General features: G+C 40.1%; 1 protein-coding gene across 4 annotated transcripts in view; it reads left to right on the top strand.

Annotated features, from left to right (window-relative positions):
* The first annotated feature begins 20066 nt into the window (after nucleotides 1-20066).
* Nucleotides 20067-25383, top strand: part of Emcn (endomucin) — a 93069-nt gene continuing 87752 nt past the window's right edge. Inside the window, exon 1 of one of the 4 annotated variants that reach the window (XM_013121900.3) lies at nucleotides 20067-20314. In XM_013121900.3, coding sequence (XP_012977354.1) covers nucleotides 20242-20314 — 73 coding nt within the window. In that variant the 5' untranslated portion in view covers nucleotides 20067-20241. The remainder of the gene's footprint in view (nucleotides 20315-25383) is intronic. The other 3 variants (XM_013121899.3, XM_013121898.3, XM_013121897.3) reach the window with 3 other exon arrangements.

Below are 25383 nucleotides of genomic sequence, written 5' to 3'. Positions count from 1 at the left end.
GAACAATCAGTGTTCTTAAATGCTGAGACATCTTTATATTCCCTCCTTTAATAATCTTATAATATTCAGTTTTGTCAGTTTTCTTCATAATAATATAATTTAAAAATATTCACTTGTTAAAGTGCTGCTGAGAGCCTACTTTGTGCTAGTCCCTATTGCAGATGAAAGATGAATAGAAATTGTTTTTGCTCCAATTTGTATTATATTTGTAGATATTAAAACATTACTTACAATACTGAAATGAAAACAAGTAGCTATAAGTAGGTGGTGTATTATTATTTTTGGGTATGTGATGTAGTTAGAATGGTATGTTTAGAGAATTTGGCTTTTTGAAAGTCTACATTTGGAATCAATAAAACCAGTCTACTTGTAACTAGAAACACTGGAACCCCTCTACTAGAAAATGTAAGGCATATATAATAAATGAAATTTCCCTCAGTGTCTGAGGGCAGTTGGTTATAGAAAACAGCCCTACTTCCCATAGATACTAAACCCTTGGGATATTCAAGTCCCTTATTGTGGTGGTGATATTTGTATATAACCTATATACATCCCCTTCTATGACTTAACTTATCTCAAGATTGATTGTGATATCTAACACCATGTTAAGTGCTCTGTGGATATCTCTTACACCATATTACTTAGGGAACAGCAACAAGGCAAGACACATGTCCATGTTTGGTATACATAAAATGCTTTCCCTAATTATATCCTGATCAGTTGGATCATCACAAGTGCAAACTAACATAAAGGGCTGACTTTTAAAATATTTTTATTATGGTGATTTGCTGTTTAAATCATTTAAAAATATATAACCTGGGGAAAAATAAAATTTTTAATTTACCCTATAAATTCAACTCATTATCAGCCAATAATCAAATAGTGTTTTTTCAGTTTATTTATTTTTATTTTGAGAATGTCACCCATGGGTTCCCTTTTCACTCTCACCCCTTTACTTCATCTGTGTTCAGCCTACTCACTCTCAAATTTGTGTCCTATTCTTCCTTAATTATTATCATGACATGCGTGCATGCACACACACATACACACACACACACACACACACACACACACACACACTCGGGGCATGGGTATTGTATTAATAGCTCTTCCAATGATGAGGTTGTTTTTTAAAACTTGTTTTAACTCCCTTTCATTCCAATTAAAGTTAAATTTAAATTTCGTTGTGTACAGAGCTTAGTTAATATTTTCACCACTTTGATCCACTATTAACAAAGAATGAAAATGTTAGAGAAAGTTCCATGGTAATCTCTATCAGTATGAGCCTGGTCGGAAGAAGAAATGACTGTGGAGCAAATTCTGAGATATTAGGTATAGAATCTTCCCACACTACCTGTTTCTGTCAGTCTGGCCCAGAAGAGCAGGATTCCTCTGAACAAAGAAAAAGAAGACATCCATTTAGGACTGAGTATTCCAAAGTCTCTCATTTTCTGAATATTGTCCAGCATATCTGACAAATTCTTCATCATGAATCTACTAAAGAGCACCTCCAAGCCAATTAAAAAGAGAAAACAACCAAGCTCATTTTAAATAGAAAAATCTGTATTCCAATTCTTTATCACTGAGGAATGAAACATCCAAAACTAAAACCATCATTTCTTTTTGCAAAATATCTACAAAATGGGAAAGCCTCAGAGGGGACAGTATTCATCTGCCTTAAGAGGAAGGAGCATGTGACATAAAGGTGAATGTTGGCTTAGTCTCTGAGAGTTAGCATCTTCTGAAGGTTGCTCATTTACATATCTGCCAATCATTTATGGGCAGAGTCTTATACCTCATCAGTCATTATGGTCTGTAATAGTGCAAATGAACTATCCACAGGGTTCCTGGCTTCCTCCGAGTAGAATAGTTGAGCTGCAAAAGTTAACATTTCAGGAGAAATTAGATATTAAGGTCTAGTCTCAGAAGCTAGCTTTTTTTCGCCTGCCATATTGAATCTAAAGGTCAGGAATCACAGAGCCAAAATTCAGTAGGAGGGGCTATGTAAACTATTGGTTAGTGAAAAGAAAACTATGAAGGTGACTTTCAGATAAGAGAATGAACTAGAAGTAGAAGCTGGTTTGTGTAGCCCACTGAGACAGAAGCATCAGAGTAAGGAAAGAAAATGACTTTCCTTTGGGAGGTTGGAAGCTGCATAGATGTAGACAGGTAGTGATGGATACTTGAAAACTGACAGCAAGCATGTGATGATGTGCCAAAAGAACTAAGCGAAGCCAGCAGCTCCAGCGGCTCCAGCGGCTCCAGCGGCTCCAGCGGCTCCAGCGGCTCCAGCGGCTCCAGCGGCTCCAGCGGCTCCAGCGGCTCCAGCGGCTCCAGCAGAGGCCTCACGCTAAAGGGAAGTCAAGTGACCCTGATGCAAAGAGACTGGCAGACCAGCCCCAGGATAAGCCCAAAGTCCTCACAAGCCACCAATATGGCTTTGCTTTGCTTCCTAAACTACTAATGTTCACTCTAATCCACATTTGGTATCAGTTTAATAGCTCTTTGTGAGGCTCTGTGTACTTCCCTCCAGTCCTCAACACAGAATCCTGAAAATGAGCAAATCTTTCGACATTAAGGGTCAATATGAGTCTGCACAGCGGTACTGCCCACGGGAGCTCCTGGGGTCCATTTGCCGCCCTCTTTGAAAAGACCACGTGTTTTCCTAGTTCCTGACAAATTCAACTGTTAAATTCCTGTTACTCATCTTCAGCTTGCCTACCTTGGCAGGCATCATCCATTCTGCTAATTGCTGTTCTAATTTAATTATAAACATTTAAAATAAACACAGTCAGTTGTATTATTATGAGTTGATTTAAAATAAAGACTGAGCAATCATAAACCTTTTAGGAACAGGTAAGGGCTTTGCTACCTTTCGCCCGTTTGATAACTTAGAGTTCAGTGTCACTGAGCTGAGACATTTTCTGAGATACATTGCACACTTGTCTATGTTTGCTGTGTCGACAGTGTACAGCAGAATTGGCTGCAGTGCTGATTAAAAGGTAAGGTTCTAAGAGCCTCTGAGACCCTTATACATTAGACCCGAGGACTAGACGCGGCAGGGCCTTCCCATGTCAGGCATATCTGAAGAAATAACAACTCTGTGGCTGTTCTGCTGCTTAACTGCTCACCAGCTGAAGGCTGGGGTACCTTATTTAAATTCTCATTAAGACGCAGCCTCTATAATCCAGCTTCACTTCTGTGGTGAGATCTAATTTCCCATGCTAACGAGACTTATTTGTCTCAATTGGGAGGCTTCTTATCATGATGACACAAACACTCCTGTTTCTTGGAATTGGAAAATTAGGATGGAAATACACTCGCTCCCATTCCAGGATTCCAAGCATGAGAAATGCTGGCTGGGTAGAGCATTTGGGGGTACAAACTCACCTTTTTGCCAACAAACACAAATTCTTCCCAAATGAAAAACAAAGTGTATCTTAGAGTCTACACTCCAACTTACCTTGTTACTATGAAAATCATGTATCTTTTATTCAAACTATGTACCACGTATTTAACAATTTATGAGCCGTATGTGCATCTTTGAGTTCCCTAAAGTGGCTTGTCACTAATTTTTGTTGTTCAAAATGTTCTTAAAGCATGAAGGGATGTCCAAGATTTCCTCTGTGGTAAAACACAATAAAGAGAAGTTACCTCTGAGACAAACTGTGGTGCACGCACCCTACACTTGTACCCCTACAATAGGGAGCTAGAAGAGAAAATGGTGTTTGTGGCCAAAAGTCTGGATTCAGTGTCTTGTATTGTCTATGTCACTCGATGCCACTAGAAGAACTTGCTAATCCCACAGGGCGTTCTGGAAATCTCATTTTACTTAACCCTGCAGCAGCAGGTGAAAGTGGGAGGTCATTTCATTCCCTTCTTTTTCTCTGTCAAGAAATTCAGTCTTCTCTCCCTGTATAAGTTCCTTACGTCTTTGTGAACTCCTTATCCTTCACTAAGCAATTAAATGTTGGGATGACTTCAGGCTCTTTTCTGTGTGCAGCTCCATCCATTGCTCTTAGTTAAATGACAATGTACACAGGATAGCCAAATCCATCTCTCCATCTCATGGTCTTTCTTACTTTCAGATGGAAAGGTGCATATGCCTACTGGAGTATCCTCAAAACTCAACGCCTGCAAAACCAAGCTTGAAACATCCTCCTGAAAACTGTATGTTTATTGCTAATACTATGGCTGAAACCCTATTTCTTTAAATTGGTGGAGTTAGAAACTTTCCAACAGTTTGTGCTCCCTCAACTCTTGATTCAATCCTTCAAGTGCTCCCAAAATCACCTCTTAGGACTTTTAACTACATTCCTTTCTTTTTGAAGCTATGGCCTCCTCTCTAGTTTACGTTTCCTACTATTTCATGGTTGAGCATTATTGACCTTCCCGTCAGCTTATCCACATTACCGTTGGCTTCCGTAAGACCTCTGACAAGACCCACACTTGCTCTGGCATTGCAATAAAGTGACCGCCAATCTAGTCAAAACACACATCTGTATGAACACTCAGGATAAAAGAGCGCATTAATCCTTGGATCATCCATGTCATCAACCTGTGCAATACCCATGCGTCTGTCATTTTGGTCATGGTCAGACACAGTAGCCTCCTTCTGTTCCCTTCTGTGCTTCCTAGTTACAAAAGGCCTTCTATAGTCTTTGTATATAGTGACAGTCCTTCCTTTTAACTATTTGATTTTTCCAACAGAGTTGTAGTTTCTTCCAGGAAGTTCTGCCTATGTACAAATATCACTAAATCAAATTTACAAGTAAATTCTCAAAGCACACTGTGTAAATGGATGTTCAAAGATGACATGTTCTGCATATTTATGGTGTATACTGCGTGATTAAATGTTTACTTCTAACTACAACATTGTTCACTAAATTGAACAATGAGCTCGAAGACTCTGCTAGTGTTGATCATTTTGTACCTAGAGGGAAGGACAATACTGTGCACACAGACATCAATGTATTGAGAAACTAAGGGATATCGATGCCATAGTGCCTAGACCTTCTCTCCTTCCAAGGATTGGGATATGACAGAACACTTGAGACTATGAGCCACACTGATGCCACCTCCTCATGGCAATTCAAAGCTGAGCTGTGTGGCAGTGTTCCTGGTATTCAAATCTGTTTCTGCCGCCTAATGCACCTGGGACCTCGGTAAGTTGTTTGTTCTCTCTGAGCCTTGGTGTCTGACAGATGGGGATAACAACTGTACTAGGGCACATGATTCCCATGACGACCATGTGAAGACGTGCAAGCATGGGGCTCAGCACTGCCTGTCACATAGACCGCTGCTCTTGTATGTGGCTATTGTGACGCCTGCTTCCTTTTTGGCTCATGGATCTCCACAGTAAACCAGGAGGAAAACATGGCCTCCAACACCTTCTTTACAAATAGATAGTGCATAGCTGTTACAGACTTTTGGGGTTGTACTGAAGATGCTCATTAACATCAATGCTACCATTAAATTTGTATGATAGCATCTCTATGTTTTAAAGAAATAATTATCATTAGATTTTTAATTAAGTCTTGTTTCCAATTCCTGCATACTACGTCGTCAGCTATTTTATATATGTACGTATGTGTAATATACATATATATTTCATTCTTTTGTATCTAAGATCTAGAACAAGGGTAGGTTTATAATTTGTATTCAATTGATATTGTTTGAATGAGTGATTTAATCTGCATAGCATATTGCAGTATTGCTATGAGTCATTGTTTTCCTTGGACCCTCTCCCCACATATCCAGAAAGCTCAGAAACTCAACTCTGAGACGCTGAAGCTGAGTGTATTGGTACAACAACCCTGATGTTTTCCACACAGAAGTGGGACAGACAGTGTTGCAGTATCCACAAAGACTTGGGGTGAGGGCAGGGACACTGAAAAAAGTCTGGAAGTGACTTACCTGGCTCCTGGGACTTTCATATGCATGCTGGATTAAATGAGTGTTTTTTGTTTCATTTAATGAAATGATGTTCAACTGAAATGACTCCTTTTTTATTTAATTTGTTATAAAGAAAAACTCTGGGCATTTTTTAAAAGTTCATTATGTGATCTATTCCTCTGACCAAGTTATCTATTTACTGTGGGTTTCCCCAAAGAGAATTAGACATTTTTTTCCTGCATGGCTTTGGGTTGTTTTCCTAATTATCATCTGCAGCATAATCAGGGACAAATGCTCAGGGCTCTAGGCAAAGGTTAAGGACGGTTCTCAACACAAGATGAACTCTGTTCAAAGATACAAGCATCAGAAAAATGAACTTTGCAAGATGATCTCAAATAAATAGAGGGCAAGAGTTATCAGGGTTTTGTCCACTGTAGACTTCTCTGGCTGAGGGTAACTGAGCTCTTACGTAAATTGCTACATTGAATGTGGAGAAGGTCTGCTTTATTGGAAAGTGTAGACAGCCTGAGTGTGTGGTGTGGTGTGTATGTGTATGTGTATGTGTATGTGGAATGTGTGTATTGTGTGTGTGTGTTATATGTGTGGTGCATGTGTAGTGTGCACATGTATTGCATATATGTTGCATATGTGGTGTGTATGTGTATGTGGTATGTGCGTGTTGTGTGTGTGTTATATGTGTGGTGCATGCATAGTGTGCATGTGTATTGCATATATGCTGCATAAGTGGTATGTATGTGTATGTGGGGTGTGTGTATTATGTATGTGTTGCATGTGTGGTATGTATGTTTATGTGGGGTGTAGTGTGTGGGGGTGTGTGGTGTATGTGTGGTGTGTATGCTATGTTGTGTATGTGGTATGTGTGTATTGTGTGTGCATCATGTTTATGCTGTGTATGTGTGGTGTGCATGTGTGTTGCATTTATGTTGCATGTATGGTGTGTGTGTATGTGCGGTGTATGTGTGTGTGGTATATATGTGTATGTGTGTGTGGTGTGTGTGTGTGGTATGTATGTGTATGTGTGTGTGGTGTGTGTGTGGTATGTATGTGTATGTGTGTGTGGTGTGTGTGTATACATATGGTGTCTATGTATGTGTGGTGTGTGTGTGTATGTGGTATGTGTGTATATGTGGTGTGTATGTGGTGTGTGTGTGCTGTGGTGTGTATGTGGTATGTGTGTATTGTATGTGTATCATGTTTGTGCTGTGTATGTGTGGTGTGTGTGTGTGTGTTGCATATATGTTACATGTATGGTGTGTGTGTGTGTGTGTGTGTGTGTGTGTAGGGAAAGGAGATGAGACCCAAAATGGAGACCAGGCATAATTTTGGGCTTGCTACATAGTTCTAGAGTGTTTTCAGAGTCACATTATTTAGTGACATGTTAGACAGTTTAATATAAACCATTTATCCCCTCCAGAAGGGATATAAACAATTCTTAAGCTTATAAAATTTCGTGGTCACTTTTAGAAAAAATGTAAAATGCTGAAGTAATTATTCATTTACAATGGGAGAAAAATCACAACAGGCTGTATATTTTTAAAATCCCACTAATACTATAAATGTCAAAGGAACTAGAAACACTACAATAAATATTCTTGTGTAATAATAATTTCTACAGATTTTGGCTTCATAATATTCGGTCACCATTTCACATGATTAAATAAAAATCTTATGAAAATCATTTTCTCCATAAAGAAAAGGAAGTCAGCATGGATTGATGAAACTTTCTATTACATAACATTCAGTTGTGATATCTAACCATGTAAGTACACACATACACACACACACACACACTTTCAGGCAACATGATAAATTCTGTTTGTTATGACTCTTATCAAAACAATCACATTGCATAACACACTGAGTGTATGGAATTTATTAAGTGTCCCTCACAGAAGAGAACATGAAACCACATGATCTGCCTATAACTTGATATGTCTGATGATTATTAGAATTATCCACAAACTAGCCTGTCACTCCATACATTTCAAACATTGCTTTGCTTCTACAACCCACAAAATTCCAGTGCGGAGAGCCATAAAGCACATTTATGTAATCACGCCCAGGCAAAGGACCATCAGTGCAGCGAACACTGGGACACAGAAACAGCCACTCGTAACTTGATGTGTAGACTTGATCATGAACCCTGGAAATATGCCATTAAAACCTAGACAGACTCCCCATCCCTCTTTGCCTTACCTGCATGCCCATGATACCAATTTCCAGTGCTATTCGATAGATAAAGGAGGCAATGGAGCAAGAGTGATCATGGCTAATTTTAGCTAAAGCACAAACACTGCAGGAGAAACATGACTAACTAGATACATCTTTGAATTCCACCCAGAAGAACTTGGAAGGAACATCTGTAAATAAGACTCTAAAAGCTAAATGCCATTAGCTTTGTGGTAATTCTGTCTCCGACCTCACTTTTGTCCCTGGTGAGGTCTCATCCATCAGCCAGTTGTTTTATTGTAGAATCAAACTGGGAAAGGCCACCAAGTTAGACAGGAAATCTGGCCTCTGGCAGACTGGAGACTCAGCCTAGCCTCTTAAGGCCATGAGAGCCAAGCTTTACATCTTGTCCTTCTGACTTTCTGTCTTTTACAATGTCAAGAAGAAAATAAATTTATACTCAGGCATAGCTAGTGCTTCTATTTTCCATTATGTTCATCAGGCAAAGAATCAAGCAAAGAGTCAGCATGCGATGTCTCTTTTGGGAGATTGTGTTTTCTATCTAGAAAATGTATAAGAACACATCTCAGATATGAAGTGAGCACATTTGAGTGGCCTGTGGGTTCTCTCATGCCAATGATGCACCTTGCCAGCCTTGTGTTTCTTCTTTGCCTCCAAATGTCTCTGGTCATTGCAAACATTAGCTGAATAACATCATCCTAGGAGACAACTAGTCATCTACTAGCAGGTTAACAATGCGCAAATGCCCCAACTATCCATTTTACTGCACTGTGGCTGTTTGAACAGGAGAGTAGTTGAGGCTGTAGTTAGTGGGGACCTGTAAGCAAAGCATTACCCCTGTCCCTTCAGTCCTCACTGAGTCTCCCACCCTTAGCCATGCACTAGAAAACACACGGGTAGACCAATGCTGACATCTGCGATACTGACAGAGCTCCTTATTTTGCAGCAGATTTGCAATGACCTGTGTATGTAAATGTTAAAATACCTTCAGGAAAATTGTGTTGGTTGATTTGGTTGAAAAGGCTTGGTGGATTGACAAGCCTCAGATTCCACCCAGAGTTCACATGCAGGAAACCTTAGGGAGAATGACCGCAACAACCTGATCCAGGCCAAACAAACCAACAAACACTCAGAGTGGTGCTTCTAAAACTTTAATATGCATAATATTACATGTGTGAGCCTCTCAAAACTGTTTTGGTCAGATTCATAGAGATTTTGCCTTAAAACCTGTTCTACCCTTTTCTTCTCCTTCTTCTCCTCTTCTTCCTCCTCCTCTTCCTCTTCTTTTTTCTCCTCCTCCTCCTCCTTCTTGATCCCAACAAACACTTCTAGTGATTTTATGGTCACGATTCATTGCCATACTCAAGAGAAGTACAGCTACAGCATTTCCAAGCTCTAGTTAACCAAGTTGAACCCTTTTGAGGGTTATAAATCACATCCGTATCCAGTTAAATTTGAGCCAACAGCTTGTGCTAATTCATCGCTCCCTTTCTTGTCTTCCACATGTGAAAGTTCTTCCTACATTTTGTCTATTTGTGTACACAAAAATGCACTTAACTTTCTAAGTGCTAAATTAAGATGCTTTTCAGACAGACATGATATTTAACTTTGCATCATCATAAACTAACACCTGAGCAGAGCAACTAGCAGGTGAAGGGTTCAACACAAGAAATCAACCCTGTCCCTTGGCCACACTTGCATCAGAGTTCAATATAATTGAGTTAAATGAATAAATTGTGAGACCTCCCAAAAGCAAAGAGAAGATCAGCAGATACGATTCACACAACCTATTGTTACCATTATCAATTTTTAATTATCTTACCTGGATCCTTCAGTATCTTGGAACATTAATACAGAATCCTTGCAGATGCTGAGTTGCAGTCCATAAAATGGTGTTCTATCATCATACACCCTGGCCACAGACTTCAAATCACCCAGGTACTATCATCATACACCCTGCCCACAGACTTCAAATCACCCAGTTAACTTATACTACACAAATGATACATAAGAGGTTGTTGGTGCTTAATATAATATATTAGAGAGAGAGGGAGAGAGAGAGAGGGAGAGGGAGAGAGAGAGACAGAGACAGAGAGACAGAGAGAGAGAGAGAAATTCAGGGTCCTCACTCCATGATCAGTGGACTCTGCACACTTGCATAGTGGGAAGACTATCCCAGCTGCAGGAGCATGCTTCACAGGAAGCTCTTTACTCAAGTCTGACCCAGGAAGCGGAAACAAAGGGGATTCTCCCTGTCTTCTTTTATTTCCCTGTGAACTCCAGCTCATAGCCAGTGCCAGTCAGTCGTATTCTGGAAGCATCTTCTGTCTCAGTTACACCTCTCTAACAACGTACTCACAGATACACCCAGGGACATGTCTTATTGATCTCCTGGGCCATTCTAGATCAGGTTGACACTGAAGATCAGTCATCACAAACCTAGGCCTGTGAGTGTCACACCCCAAAGCACTGTTTTAAACCTTGAGATTTACACTGATGTTGAGATAAGAGTTTGGTGTGGAGAAGTCTCTGTTTTCACGTGTTGCTGTTTTTATAAATTACTCCATTTTATTATCTCTTTTCCATGCCCAATACAATAAAAATTTGTCCAGACAAATCATAGTCAGAAGAAAGCAAGAGGGAACAAAATAGCCACTAGGATCAACTTTTTTGTTTCCTGGTGGAAAATTTGGTACACGTTGTAGGAAGTTATATGAGTTCTTTAAATTCAGAGTATTTATTTCAGGATCAATGTCAGAAATTGAGTTTCTAGATTCTAATCCTAAAAGTGCAGAAGGAGAAGGCTCAGAAAGGGAGGACTAGGTAAAGTAGCTTGGTTGCGAAGTAAACAATGACATCCTGCTATAGAGGGTCACAGCCATCGTCAGCACATCTGCTTGGCATGCTTTCTTCCCAATATGCAAGCCACTTCCACCAAAGGTGTTTTTATATACACATAAAAAGAATGTAAGGTGAAATTGTTACCAGTGTTTAGGTGCTGGGTCTGACTCTGTCCCCCTTTAGGTATCTTACTCAGAACTGAAATGAGCTCACAGATTTGAAAGGTGGCACGAAAACCGTGTTCAAAGAAACAAAGTAGTGCAGGATGGAAGGGAGATGCTGTCAAGACTCACAATAAGTCACACGAGTAAGGGTGCTAGCGTCCCTTGGTAAATGTTTGGGGTTTCCTTTCATGAGGTTCAAGAGAGGAGTTTTACTGCTGAGGGTTGTTGTTTAGGGGGAGCTTCTTTGTTTTTATGGGCAGGCTTGTTGCGTCTGATTTTAGTAGTCTACATATACTTAAGATGGCAAGCAGGGCAGTTTCCCTAAGAGTTCATTTGGAGAAATTTGTTTTATTGCATACGCACCCAAAATGGAGCACAGCCTCTGCCCCTAGATCTCTGAATGTGTACCAAGATGTGTTTGACTAGAAACAGGGCATGATCAAGGGGTTGTAAGGAAAACTTTTCCATTGTTTGAAGCAGACATACAAGTAGTACAATACAGGCGGAGGCCCTAGGCTGCTAGTAAGCAGCTTGGTGCATTGTTTGGAGAAGGGTGTGCATGTGCGCATAGTATAAGCAGATAAAACTCCCATGATGCTAAGTGGTTAGAAGAAGGATGTATGCATAACCCAAAGGAAGTGCAGCCCATGTTCCTGAGCTATTTCCTAAGCTTGCCTGCCTCAAAAGCTTTCAGTACTTAGAAATAGGGAGATTAAAAAAAAAGAAATAGGAAGATTTGGCAAATCAGATAATTAATAGATTGGCACCTTACAAACCCCAAATAAACTTAAATTTTCATCACTGGGACATTATGACTATTCATAAAAGCAAGAAAGCAATATTAAGGAAATACACAAAGTTTTTCTTTACATTTAGAATCCCAGGCTTAGACACTCTTGAAGTTTAAATAGTTATTTTGGGAAAATAAAGAAAAGACATCAGTGTGATCTATATAACATTGAGGAACAACAGGAAAATAATGTTAGGGCCTGACACTCACTGAAACATGGATTAATCAGGTCCCAGTGGTCTGGATGTTCAGTTAATAGCCAAGACTCTCAAGTTTCTCAGATCTGAGTGATTAAATATGTCATATTCAAAAGAGGCTAATTGTATAGAAACTTGGGTTAACATATTGTTTGAACAGAGTGTAATTACTATTACCAAGCAGAACCATGTTCTCCATGGCTCAGCACAGCATAGTCCCAAAAGGAGAATTCTATCAGTAATAAACCTAGAAGGCTACTTTGGAGGCATGAAGTAAAACATGGGATGATTAAAATATTAGAACTATCACCATTCCAGTGGGATCACACCTTAATTATCCTGTCTCGAACTTGAGGAATTACAAGACACGTTGGTAAAATAGAAGAAAAGTCTTCTAAAAACTCCCCTCTATAACTGTTTCTTTAAAAAAGAAGTATTTTATCCTGTTCTGTAAACCAGCATGCCAATACAGTGTGATCCAATAGGTGATTCATTTGGAGTATATGGCCTTAAAAATCATAAGACACTAACTGTGCCTACCTGTGGACTTGCCTCCTTGCTACTGGAAAAGACCAAACTAGTATTAATCAGCTGTGTATTTTTCCACATAAAATATAGTTTAATGTAAGGTGACTAAAATGTTACAAAAGTAGATTTAAAAATAAAGATTTCTTGATGGGATCTAATTATGAGCATTTATTGAATCTAAAAGTGAGGGCTTTCTTGGTAAGTCTGACAATAAGGACCAGGAAATGCAGATGTTTCCTTTCAGTAGCAAGCAAACATTAAAAAAATATATTTCCTAATGACCCATGCCAGTAACTATTAACTCAGAGTTGCCATAAAAATTAGCAAGGGACACTTCCACCCATATATAAGCTGGATCTCACCTTGTGCTTCCTAACTGTGTAGCAAACACTAAATATAAATATTCTTGAAAACCTTCACAGGGTGAATCTGGGGCTAAGACTGAAGATAAACACCGACAAAATTGGACATGGACAGCAGACCGGTGCTGCAGCACCAGGCTCCTCTCTGATGTCAACACCCCGGACCTCATAGGACAGGAAGTTTGTATTTTATGGTTGGAAATATACTCAGGTGTGGCTCTGGTCCACTTAAGAAAGCAACTGCTGTGTCATTTCCTCCAAGTAAAGGCAACATTTGGAAGGATGGGTCATGGAGTGTCCCAGCTTTGTTGTTCGTCCAAGATATTTTAATGTTTAGTTAGATATATGCAGTACATAGTTTAATGAAGTTGAACGCACTTGTAAACAATTCTAGTTGGTGATGAAATGGAAATGGTTTATTTTGAGAAGCTTGTTGAGAAAGAAAATGACTTGCATATTGTTAAAATGTTCCATTCTGATAAGTGAAGAATTTTACATAGGCTATGCCCACAATTATTAACACCTGTTGCTAAATCATATTTGTAATAACTTATGAAAGATTTACATGATTCTGAGAAAATACACAAGGCACTGTCTGGTTTTTATTTAGAAATGAATAATGAAATATTTCCATTCAAATGTTTTAAACAGTAGTATGTGCTTCATATTTTCAAAAGCAACGCTTGTTATTGTGCAGGCAACTAGACCAAGACCTGGAGTAAGCATTTTGTTTTCTATGCTTGCTACATGATAGAGCTGGAATGTAAAGAATGTCAGTTGTTTGAGGTAGTTGACATATCACTCTTATGCTCTTTTCCAACCACTCTACTACTGTTCATGTGTGTGCTAAGTTCCTATTAGGGTACTATTTTGGTCAATGTTCAATTGCTGTGAATAGACCTCTCTGACCTTGGCAGCTCTTATTTTTTTTAAAAAAAGTATTTAATTAGGACTGGCTTACAGTTCTGAAGTTTAGTCTATTGTCATCATGGTGGAAAGCATGGTGGCATGTTGACAGACACAGTGCTCCAGGGTAGATGAGAGTCCCACACCTGGACTGCAGGCAGCAGAGAGAGGGGGGGGCAGTTGGGAGCCTGGCTTAAATATTTTGAAACCTCAAAGCCCACCTCCAGGTGGCACACTTCCTTCAAAAAAGGCCACACCTCGTCCTATAAGGCCACACCTCCTAATGCTGCTCCCTAAACATTCAAATATATGAACCTATGACCATTCCTATTTAAATCACCACAGGTGCCTTGTGGTTGGAGGCTTGGGCTGTAATGTGGTGGTAGTGGAAAGTGCTGAGTAATCCTATGGGTAGGCCTAGTAGGATTCCTTAGGTCCATGAGAACATGAATTAGAAACCTTCATAGTTCCCGAGAGACCCTGTAATTCTAAGGAGGTGACAGTTGTCAGAAAATGCTAGCCAGTCATTGCTGCCTCTACCACCTCTCCCACCCCAGATACCCTTGCTGCCTCTACTGCCCCTCCCTTTATTCTTTCCTTCTATTGCTGCCATTGCTATCCACCACTACATGACACACCAAAGAACTCAACTGGCTGTAGCACCTTTCCCTTGACCCCTTGAGTCAAACAGCTGTGAGCCTATGTTGGGCATTTCATTCAAATAGCACTAAAATAAACATAAAAGAGAAAAATAGATAAACAGAATTAGGGCTTTAGCACCTGCCCTCATTCCCACTGAGATTGTGTTAGACGTAGCACTATTTCCTGTCAGTAAAGTAGACATCTCTTTGACTGATGAAGACCTCTCTGGACTTAACCCTTCCACTCGTGTATTCCCATGAGTCCATACTGCATGGAAGAACTCAACAAAACATCTTGAAATTCTCAAAGAATGTTGAAACTTGGGCAGGACTGGTAGACAGAAACTAAACCTATGTACAACTTGAGAATCCAGTGCTAAATTGAAACAAAATCAAGGGCCAAAGATTGATGAGGGAATCTTCATTTTGAGCCATGAAATGTCTGTAGTATTTTATTGCTGCAAGTAAATAACATACAGTAAACAGAGGGGGGGCATTGAAGATATCCCTTGAAGGTTAGGATCAGAGCTCAGAAAACAGCCTAATTGATATTAGAAAGGTAGGTTGTGTTGCTACCAAAACTGTGCTAAGCCACAGGGACAGGTGATTAACAAAAGTTCTGCCATTGATGAGTAGGATCTACTGTAGTGTGACTAGTTCCATGCCAACTTCATTAAAATTATCTACACAAGATAATAGGATTATCTACTAATTAGGAGTTAGTGACAAAATAAACTTGGAATACCAGGCATTTAATATGACACAAATGTTTCCATGTTGCTCATGCAGATGTAAGGTACCGCTGAGAAAGGAGAGTTCTGCTTCTCACAGTCACTCAGGAACCCAGTCTACATGGTTAGAGGTAGATGACTTCTAAGAGCATCAAGGAGCAGGACTGGAAATCATGAAGATCCCACATCTGTTCATCTCTGCACTATTATACAAATGGAGCTTGTTTTGATCTGTAACGTGTCAGGGAGTATAGACATTATTACCTGGGAAATTATTTCATAGAACATCAATTTACGATGTAGCATCTGAAGATGCAGATCAAACTAGACTACTAGTGGACATCAGCTAACTTAACAACCATACCTTGACTATCTGAGTCACTCCTTCACAACTGACCCATGATGGTGACAAATGAGCAGAACAAGACTTCCAACTTTAAATTCACATTTCTTTGAATGCCAAAGCTATGCTTACAGTTTGCTTTCTTTATTGGGAATGAACAAAAGGGAAGAACTGACACATTGTCATAGAGCTAACTTCAACTTCAACTGATCTGGAACCAGAAAGAGGAAAAACAAATAAATCACCTCATCATGCCTTGAAGCTGGCTGAGCTGAGCTTTTCTTTTGATTATTACAAAATGGGCAAAGAGAAAAATATTTCAGAAACTGAGAATAACTAACATAGGCTGGCTGGCGGAGGAATATGTGTATGCAGCCAGAGATAAACTCGCAAAGCTAGGTGGAGCACACCAACTGTGAAAAGTGAATGGCATGTAACTAACTCACGCAAGCCTCACAGTGTTAAAAGAATTGTTTGCATTTATTTTGTGGATGTGTGTATGTCTGTGCACCACAGGAATGCAATGCCTGTGGTGCCAGAAGAGGACATCAGATTCCCCGGGAACTGGAGTTACAGATGATTTAAGTTACAGGAACTGCCCAGCAAGTGCAATGAGTGCTCTTCATCTCTGAGACACATTTCCATTCCTAAATCTCATACTTGTATATAGAAATATGCAATGATTTTAATAGATGTCACTTGACATTAAGGAAATTTTCCCTAAAATGCTATTTCTTGTACAGAAAAAAGAAAGACCTATGGACAGAAATATCAGACACAAGGTGCCACATTGGTAACAGCTGACCTAAATAGGAAGTTAATTAAGGTTGTTTTTAAACTTACCATTCTGACTGGGATAAAATAAAACATTAATGCTATATCACTTCTGGGCATTGATACAAATTACTCAGTGTCAAATTTTGAAAATGTATGTATACAGCTAAATGTGTTTTCCCTAGGAAAAATATCACTTTTTCTATTGGTATGTGATGCATAATCAGTGGAAAATACTGCTATGGCTTAGTTTTGTATAGGAAGATTCAAAATGTGGCAGGTTTTTTTTTGAGGTCATAAACATAGGTAATGGTGCAGGAATGGCTGCTGAATCTTTTGACACAGGAGTCTGGATTGTCTCACAGAAGAGAGTGTTTTAATCATTTCTTCTATTGACAGATGTCTGGGTGCTTACGTCAGAGGATTTGCATTGAGATAAATACGTATGTCATCCCTGAACTATTGCTTTATGACCCCCTGCCCCACATCCATGCTTTTCTGCACCAGTAGATTCATGGAAGCCTAGGGATTCACTGTGAGTCAAAGACAATCGAAACATCTTGAATTAAATAGGGGTGGATGGGTGGTTAGAGAGCAGCTTTGGAAACTCAAGGCAGTTTAACACAACTTCTTGAGCAATAATGAACTTGAGTAATAATGTGCCCAGACGAGCCTGGGTCACCTGAACACAATCAACAGAGCATAACTTAGGAAGACGCCACTGTTGGTGGCATAGGTTTGGCCAAATGGCTGAGTCCTTACACAACCAGTGGTCAGTTTGGTTCTGTAGGAGGGAGAATTGATATCTTTTCCACAACTAAAGATCTAAACTTTCCTCCTTCTTTTAGTTCTATTCCCAGTGGCTACAAGAAACTAGCCAGTTCTCAACTCCAGTAACAAGAGACAATAACACACTGTCGGGTCCTATTTCCACTGTGAGCACCAAACTTTAGAGCATGGAGCAAACCTGAAATAGGGGTTGGAGCTCTGTCTTTTCTCTCCTCTTGTCTTTGTGATGTTCATTGTCTATTTCTTTGGAAACTGGTTTATCACTCTGAACTTATGTCTCCTGTAGAACCCTAAAGATTCTAGAAGCCAACATCAGGTTTCTTTTCTTGTTTTATTTAGCTCCATATGCGCTGTTGAATTTACCTCCCAGAATCTCACTTTTTCCTCTATACGCTATTGGAGATAGGCATAACGTTCATGCTCAATTTCGCATGGGGAATCTAGGCAGTAAGAAGACAAATATTTCAGCCTGTAAGCTAAGCGCTAAAGGAAGGAATGAGGATTTGAGATCTGCCAGTCTGTGAGATCATCCCATGGCTTTCCAACCACTCTAGATGATTATTTTTATTTAGCATGATGAGCTGGCAGAGAGGAAGGACATGAGTACTGAGAAGGCTTTAATATGTAGACTTAACAAGGGTGCCACCTAAATAAATCTCAGTGGCACAAAGGTTAAGTGAAGTCACCATTGTTACAGTCTTGGCATCCAAATTCTCCAGTGTCAATAATGTCACAGGCAGCCCTTGGTGTGTGCCTGGGAAGAACACATCTGCTCACGCATTGTGAATATGTTTATCTCTGTGTGTCTAAACACATACACATATTTGTAGTGTGCTTGTGTGTACTCTTCTGTGGCATGGGCTTGTATCTCCTGGTTTAAATTAACCAGTTTTAATTAACCAGTTTCTGACCTATTGAGGCAAAGCTGGCCTTCTATACTACATTTGGGTCTTTTAATATTGTTTTGTTTTTTGTGGCTTAGGCATTTTCCTTTTGTGTTTGCTTGTTGTTTCCTTTCTTTTTCAGCAAATGGTTGTCTGCATTTTAAGTAGCTCCTGTATAGGGCTGGACTGATAACTCAATGGGTAAAGTGTTTTTTCAAAGACCTGAGGTTTGATCAAAGAGACAGATGTGGCAGTGTGGTAGTGTGGCAGTGTGTGTCTTCAACCCTACTGCGGGGCTTCAAAACAGGCAAATCCAGAGGCTCAATGACCAGGCAGTCTGACTGAGAAATGTGCTCTCATTTAGTGACAGACGTTGTTAAAAAAAAAAGGCAGAAGGTGGGAACCTCTGATTTTCCCTCACACCCATTTTAGTGAACACACACACACACACACAAATACAATCAAGTAACAAAACAAATAAAAGCAGCTTGAAAACCCATGGGAAGTAAATCTTCCTGGAATGCATGTCTAGTGCCCTTCATGAAAATGCATGGCAATCATGTAGAGAGCCCCCAAACTCCAAAGACCCAGGGAAATTCAGGTAAGTAACACTGGTGGTGAGGCCTCAGCCTCAGGAAAGCTCTTAAGAAGAGCAACTTCCCAAGACAAGCAGTGGCAAGAAGGACGTGAGGTAGTACGTCTCATTTGTTCTCACAGGGCCATATCCCAGTTTATCCCCAGAAAATGCGTGTGTTGTCTTCCACACTTACTACTATCTCTGTGCCTTTTGGGCTATGCCTAATAAAGGTGACACCCAAAGGCATTCTGTTTTGGAAAAATCAATTAAGAGGTTAAAATTACTCTGACTTATGTACAAAATTACAATTAAAACTCAACTCTTCTGAGACTGGACAGTGGCCAGGATTAAACAAGCCATCTTTTCCAGTGCTCTGAGCCAGGGATCTGCTCTGGCCACTTTTATATTTCCCTGGATGGCGTAGTGAGGAATGGGTATTCTCCTTAGGAACTGGCTAAAGTATAATTTTGTAGTTTAGTCTGTAAGTATCAGTCAGCACTCTCCTCTAGCAAGCCTGCACCTCATGGTGTGTTACAAAGCAATCGACAGAGTTGAGACTTGAAGTCTGAGGCTTGTGACTCTTCTAATTCTGTTGTTCACACCAGTGTCACATTCAGGGTCTGTGTGACAGTCCTGTATTAACCAGTCATCATTGAGAGCAAAGGACTGCTGGCTGGTATTTGGGTCCTGCAGAATACATAATTCACAACATCATTGATTCACTGTGATGGCTTATTCTACCCAGGCCAACTGAGGCAGATTCCTTACACCCATAATGTTGTATTTTTTCTTGTTCTTGATAAAACCCCACTAATAAAAACCAGAAATGCAGGCTGGGGTTATAGCTTAGTGGTGGTACACTAGCCTAGCACGTACTCAATCTGGAACAAAGTAGGGGTGATAAATATTTCTCAAAACCCAGATGAGCATGGGGTTGTCTTAGATCTTTGCTTAACTCTGTTAGAAATGTCTTGGAAAACCTCTCTGAATGTTCTTAAGAGTTTGGTTTGCTTTCTCAAGAGTGGAGCACAATCTAATTAATAATTGCTTTTGTCTCTAGACGGTGGTATTCAGTGATCTGTCTTTTGAGTAGAAAAGAGAAAAGAAAAACCATTCCTTGTGGAGTTTGTGCTCTGATCCAGCCCTTGGGAAGTTGCAGCCTTCTTAGACAGCCTGAGCAGCTGCTTAATGAGGTGTCTTTACAGCTACTCTAAAACGCACTTTCAAAACAAAAGTTAGAGAGCTCTCTGGCCCTTTCTTGAGAAGGGTCTCTTCCTGTTCAAATCCCATCCTGACCTTTTTGTTGAAGAAGAGCAAAATAATGCAGTAACAAAAACACAAGTGGCTGCCAAAGGAAGAGAGAGGAAAAAAAAAAAAAGAGTTCCTGTAAGGGGCTGAAACAATAAATTCCTCTCTGCTGACCTCCCAAAGGGAGTGTGTGTGTTTCCTCTAGTTCTTTATCAGAGTCCCCAAAATAAGTAGGAATGGGCAGCGTCTGCACACAGGCCTCGCACCTTTTCCATTCGCTAACACGGCCTGCACTGGCTGGGAGGAACCCTTCCCTGCCTTAGCCTGGGAGAGAAGCCACCCAGACCATCCTGAGGCACCATGCAGCTGCTTCAAGTGACTGCCCTCTTCTTCCTTCTCTCCTCCCGTGTCTGCCGCAGTGAGGACAGCGAAGGTACTGTTTCTTTTATCCTTCTGACGGTGTGGATGAGAAATCCGAGCTGGCAAGGAGCTTCTAGCCTCAGTTGATCTTCAGGAGACTGCGGTTCTCCTGTGCCGACTGATTTGCTGAATGGAGGAGTGCATGGAGTTAGACTTGGAAAACACCAAGCAGGGAGTACGGCAAATGGGAGTTTGTTTCTATTGCAAGGAAATGTCTGCTGGTTTGATGCCCTTAATGCGTTCGTAAAACAACCAAGGAAATGTGTTACCTTTTTATAGACTAAGGTAGAATTTTGATTAAATATGTGCTAATTCAAAAAAATTGTTCTCTTCAGTCATTGGCCCAGAATAATAGGAGAATCCTGTATGAGGGGAGGTTGTCATTGGAAACAGTGTGTTGCCAAGGCCACCAGTGTCAATCACGGCTGTCTTTCAGCTCTGGTCAGGGAAAGCCAGCTTGAGAAGCGAATTAGGAGAATATTAGCATCTTAGGTGACTGGGTAAATGGAGACTGGCATTTATAGACATGTTATAGAAGTATATGCAGATGTGAGCACAATCCCATAATATTTCGTGTAGCTCCCAGAACTTTAAAGATAGACATGTAAAACCTACCCCGACTGCACGGAAGGTCCTCAGTTGCATGTGACCACTGCCCTAGTGAGCAATTATAAGAATCATTATTTTCATTTCCAGCCATCCTTAAGTAATACAAAATAACAGTTAAGATTAAACAATAATTTATTGGGCCCCCATCCTGTGCCAGGCAATGCAAAGAACATAAAAATGAATATATATATTTTTTACTTTTCCACAGTGGTAATTCTAGTGCTTCTAGTATTGAGCAGTTTGATATGTATGAAAGATAAACCACAGGCCACCAAAATAAGACACAACTGGAGAGACTGGTTCTGACTTGGAGGGCATACCTGAGGAGGGTACGGGGCAGGGGAATCCAGAAAACTCAATTCTAATGTTATTTGCTTGTTTATTTGCTAATTTATTTCCAAAGTTTACTACCTACAAAATTTTAATTTATCAAAACAATGTAAAGTAAAAACAGAAACAAAACCAATGGTCCAACTGGAGTTACATCTTGTCAGTAATTTTTAAAACGTATTTTATATAAGTTTAGGATAAATCTGAAAGTCTTTCCACATCACGCTCTTGCTTATCTTGCATCTGGCCAGGATTTTAAGAGCTTCTGCCAATCTGACATTTTTACAAAAGTTTCCGTGAGGTTTCGGGGACCAATGGCTTGCTTCTAAGTAACTCTTCAGTACTATTAAAACAATTGATGAGAATATCTACTCTGAAACACAGTGCTCAAAATTCTGTGCCTGGTTCATACACATTCTGAAAGCCTGGGCTAGATTCTTCCCTGCTTCGGGTCTGCAGGCCTTCGAGTGTGCAGAATCCTGCCAGCGTGTTTTAGTGCTGAATGGGCCACACGTCCTGAAAACAAAGAGGGATACGGCCGGTGTACCTGGCCTCCACACTGTGGCTGAGAGAAGGGACCACCATGGAGGACAACTCAGAATGGCCCACAGATTTTTCCACTGTGGTCATTTAGGGAAGACACCAGCCTCCTTCAGCTCACGGGCCAAGTGTCACCCCTCACTTTAGTAGGGGCTAGCCCACACTAGATCATTTCTTATTGGGGCAGGGAAAATATTTAAAAACTATTTCCTTCGCATCTGCCAACAAGCCTCCTTGATAACTTGAGACCTGTATCTGTAGTGAGGAAAACAGGGAGGGAAGGAGAAGAGGGAGGGGGAGGAGAGGAAGAGAGAGAAAGAGGCCGATCTTAGAAAAGGAAGCTGTGTCTTGGCACCGCGGACTGACCCTTGAGAGAGGCCTGGGTGGGACTGAGCGAGATTTTCCTGGCTACGTGGACGGCTTTGATGCACCTGGCTCTGCCAGTTTATGTTTCCTTAGCAGATTGGGCACAGGAAGTGAAGCATTTCCTACGTTCACCTCGTCAACTCTTTCCTTACTCCCTGTACCAAGAGTACACCGAGTTCTGAGCTTCATTGGCTCATCACACTTAGGATGATAAACAAATTTATCAGTGGAGTCAATTATTGGGGTTTGGGAGGGAGCCTGCCTTTTCAGCTCGAACACTCAGATTATCAAGCAAATGCATGCGTTTTTGGCTCTGAAATTGACTGCTAAACATGATTTTTTTCCAGGAAATTGAGTACTTTTCTTTCTGGCGTTTTTGTCAATCTCAGATTTAAATAAATATGATCTGCTCTGACGATTTTGTTGAAATCCTGAGAATTACATGTATGGAAGCGAGTTGCTTTTGTCGAGATGATGCTGGCCTAAGAACTTATGGTGTTCAACTTGGGAAGCTGCTCTTTAGTAATATGTCCCAGAAGTTCCAGAAGGAAACTGTCACTCTTTCCAGAAGTCATCTACTTTTTATTTAAAACTGAACAGACACTCCAGTGGATTTTAAATCTAGAGGGGGTTAGCATTTGACTGCTGAGACTCAGAGATGTTAACTGAAGATTCTAGGAAAAATGCAAGCCTGGAAGCTATATGTATTTACTCTCGCTACCATTTTATTTTTAAACCTTGCATTAAATGAAGAGAGATTAAAACGTTAGGGTAAGAAGAAACAGATCCCAGTACATTAATATCACAAGAATTTAGTTCTTGGAAGAATTCATTTTATAGTCACAGAACATTCAATTTTATAAAGCAAAATTTGATTGAATATACTATAAGAAGACACTATACTAAATCCTGTAGCTTTATCAAAACCAATAGGATTCATTTCTTGTAAAAGATTGAATGGGAAGAGGAAGAAGCAAGCAACACAAAATTTATTTTATTGTAAATTTTAGGAATAAAAGAAAGAATGGCATAGAAATTTCACAAGTTGCTTGGTAGGGTGTGTTGGGAAATCACACAACTTCTCATTAAAAATGTGTTGCACATTGCAACTTCAAAATCTGGAGGCTCAAGGTAAATGTAAAGTTTCTTGAATAAGGACACTGTTGAAACAGCAGTGTATTCTAATCTAGAAACACAAAAACCCCGTGTTGTGAGCATGGATTTGTACTGGGAAGCACAGTGCAAAGCCCAGTATCAGGAGATGGTGACTAGAAGGTCAGATAACTTACACAAGGTCCTGGCTTAGATTCCTACCCCTCCAAACAAACACAAAAGCAATGCTGGCAACAATTAGAGCCCATGGAAGAGTTTGAGCGTGGGATTGATCATCAGATTTATAAACTAAGAGGATCAGCCTGTCAGCAGAGTATAGAGAATACTGCCAGGGTCAGGAAAGATAAAGGGCAGAGAAACCATTGCATAAGTCACTGTAGGTTGAAAATAAACGAATAACATAAATGAATATTATATATAATGGATATAAATAAAATAAACAAGTAATATAAAAGATACATGAATTTGCTTAGTACTTCTATTGAGCTTAACTTCATCCATGTTTCTCATATTGGAATGAGCAATCTGTTAAGTAAAGAGTAATTACAGTAGGAAGTGTTCAGTACTCAAGTCATTTGTTTAGTAGTCCTCCTCAGTAACTCATTTTAAAATGGTTCTTACCTAAAACCAAAAGTGATCATATGTTATCAATGTATGTGCATGGGATATTTTCTGGACACTTACAAGACTTCCTCAACAAATTCTCTTTTAATTTCACTTCATATATCAGAGTCATTCAGAAAATTGAAAAAAAAATAGTTCATACTTGAGGGTTCCAGAAATTCATTTGCTATGTTCGGGTAAACATTTAACTTATGGATCATTGTATGATCCAAGTTACTAATATTCTTTTTTATTAGTAATCAATTTCCAATGGCCTTTTGAACTCTAAAAATAATTTGAGACGACACATTTCTAAGTGTGGATTTTCAAAGTAAGAATCTACTGTGGCATCCAGTTTCTGTGTCATACTGCCTTTTCTACTTCTGAACCCCTAGGGTCGTTGCAGTTTTATTGAGTCAGACGGTAATGTCTTCATGGTGTGAGACATCTCTGACAGAGAAATTTAGACGTTCAGTTGGCAGGTGGGAACCTCTGTGTACCACAGCGTGTGACAGAAGAATGAGCACTAGAAGCATTGGTGGAGCCAATGACATTCACAAAGGCCAATAGGAAACTCACATTCTGAAGTTAAACAGGGGTTTGTCTCCTACACACAGACATACTATCAGCAGAGATGACAACTGTTCTCCAAATAGAAGAAGCTAACATGGGAAAATTAGACACCTACTTTGCTGTTCCATGTAGTTTTCCTGACCACACAAATGCCAACATTACTGTGGCAGCCATCTGTACACAGGTGTATCCAGGCAGAGTTTTGCTTCACTTTGGTGGCTATGTTTTGTTTTCTGTCTGATGCTATTCTCATACTAACATATGTCTCAGAATCCTACCTGAGTTTTTAAAAAGCTTTGTGATTTGGCACAGTAGCATTAGCATTCCATAAGTCAGCATTTGATGAAGAAGGAAAGAAGCCAGTGAGAAGACCTGCCGTTTTCCTTTTTTTTTTTTGCATGTGTACGCATGTGCATGTGTTTGTGTGTGTGTGCCTGTGTGCATGTGTTCATGTGTGCACATGTGTATATGCATATGCATGTGTGGCAGGAGATTTGTGTCTCTGTGTTTGTGAATGAGAAATGTCAACGTCAGCTATTTTCCTCGATGTATTTCCACGTAATTTTGGAGACAGAGTCTCACTGAACCTAGAGCACAGTGACTTGGTCAGGGAGTTCCAGGAGTGCTTTTGTCTCAGAATCCCTCATACTGGGATTGCATTTGTTCTGAGGCAGTGGGTGTACCTGAACTCAGGTCCTCAGGCACCATCTCATCATCCCAGACCTTTCCTTTTCTTTCTGCATTCCTCGGGCTCACTGTTGTAATCCTCCTGTGTTTCTCTTGCAATCCAAGTCCTTTCTACACTGAAGGCATGTTCATTCTGATTGCACATTCCGCTCCCCAGGGAACTCACTTTTCTTAGTGGAAACCTTTGGATTTGGGTGGCGGTGTATGCCATGATATGAATTAGCTACAACTTCTCTTTCCTTAAATGACTATTAACTGTTG

This window comes from Mesocricetus auratus, unplaced genomic scaffold (assembly GCF_017639785.1).
Source record: "Mesocricetus auratus isolate SY011 unplaced genomic scaffold, BCM_Maur_2.0 Super-Scaffold_100009, whole genome shotgun sequence".
Lineage (NCBI taxonomy): Eukaryota > Metazoa > Chordata > Mammalia > Rodentia > Cricetidae > Mesocricetus > Mesocricetus auratus.
This window is presented reverse-complemented; position numbering and strand designations above follow the sequence as displayed.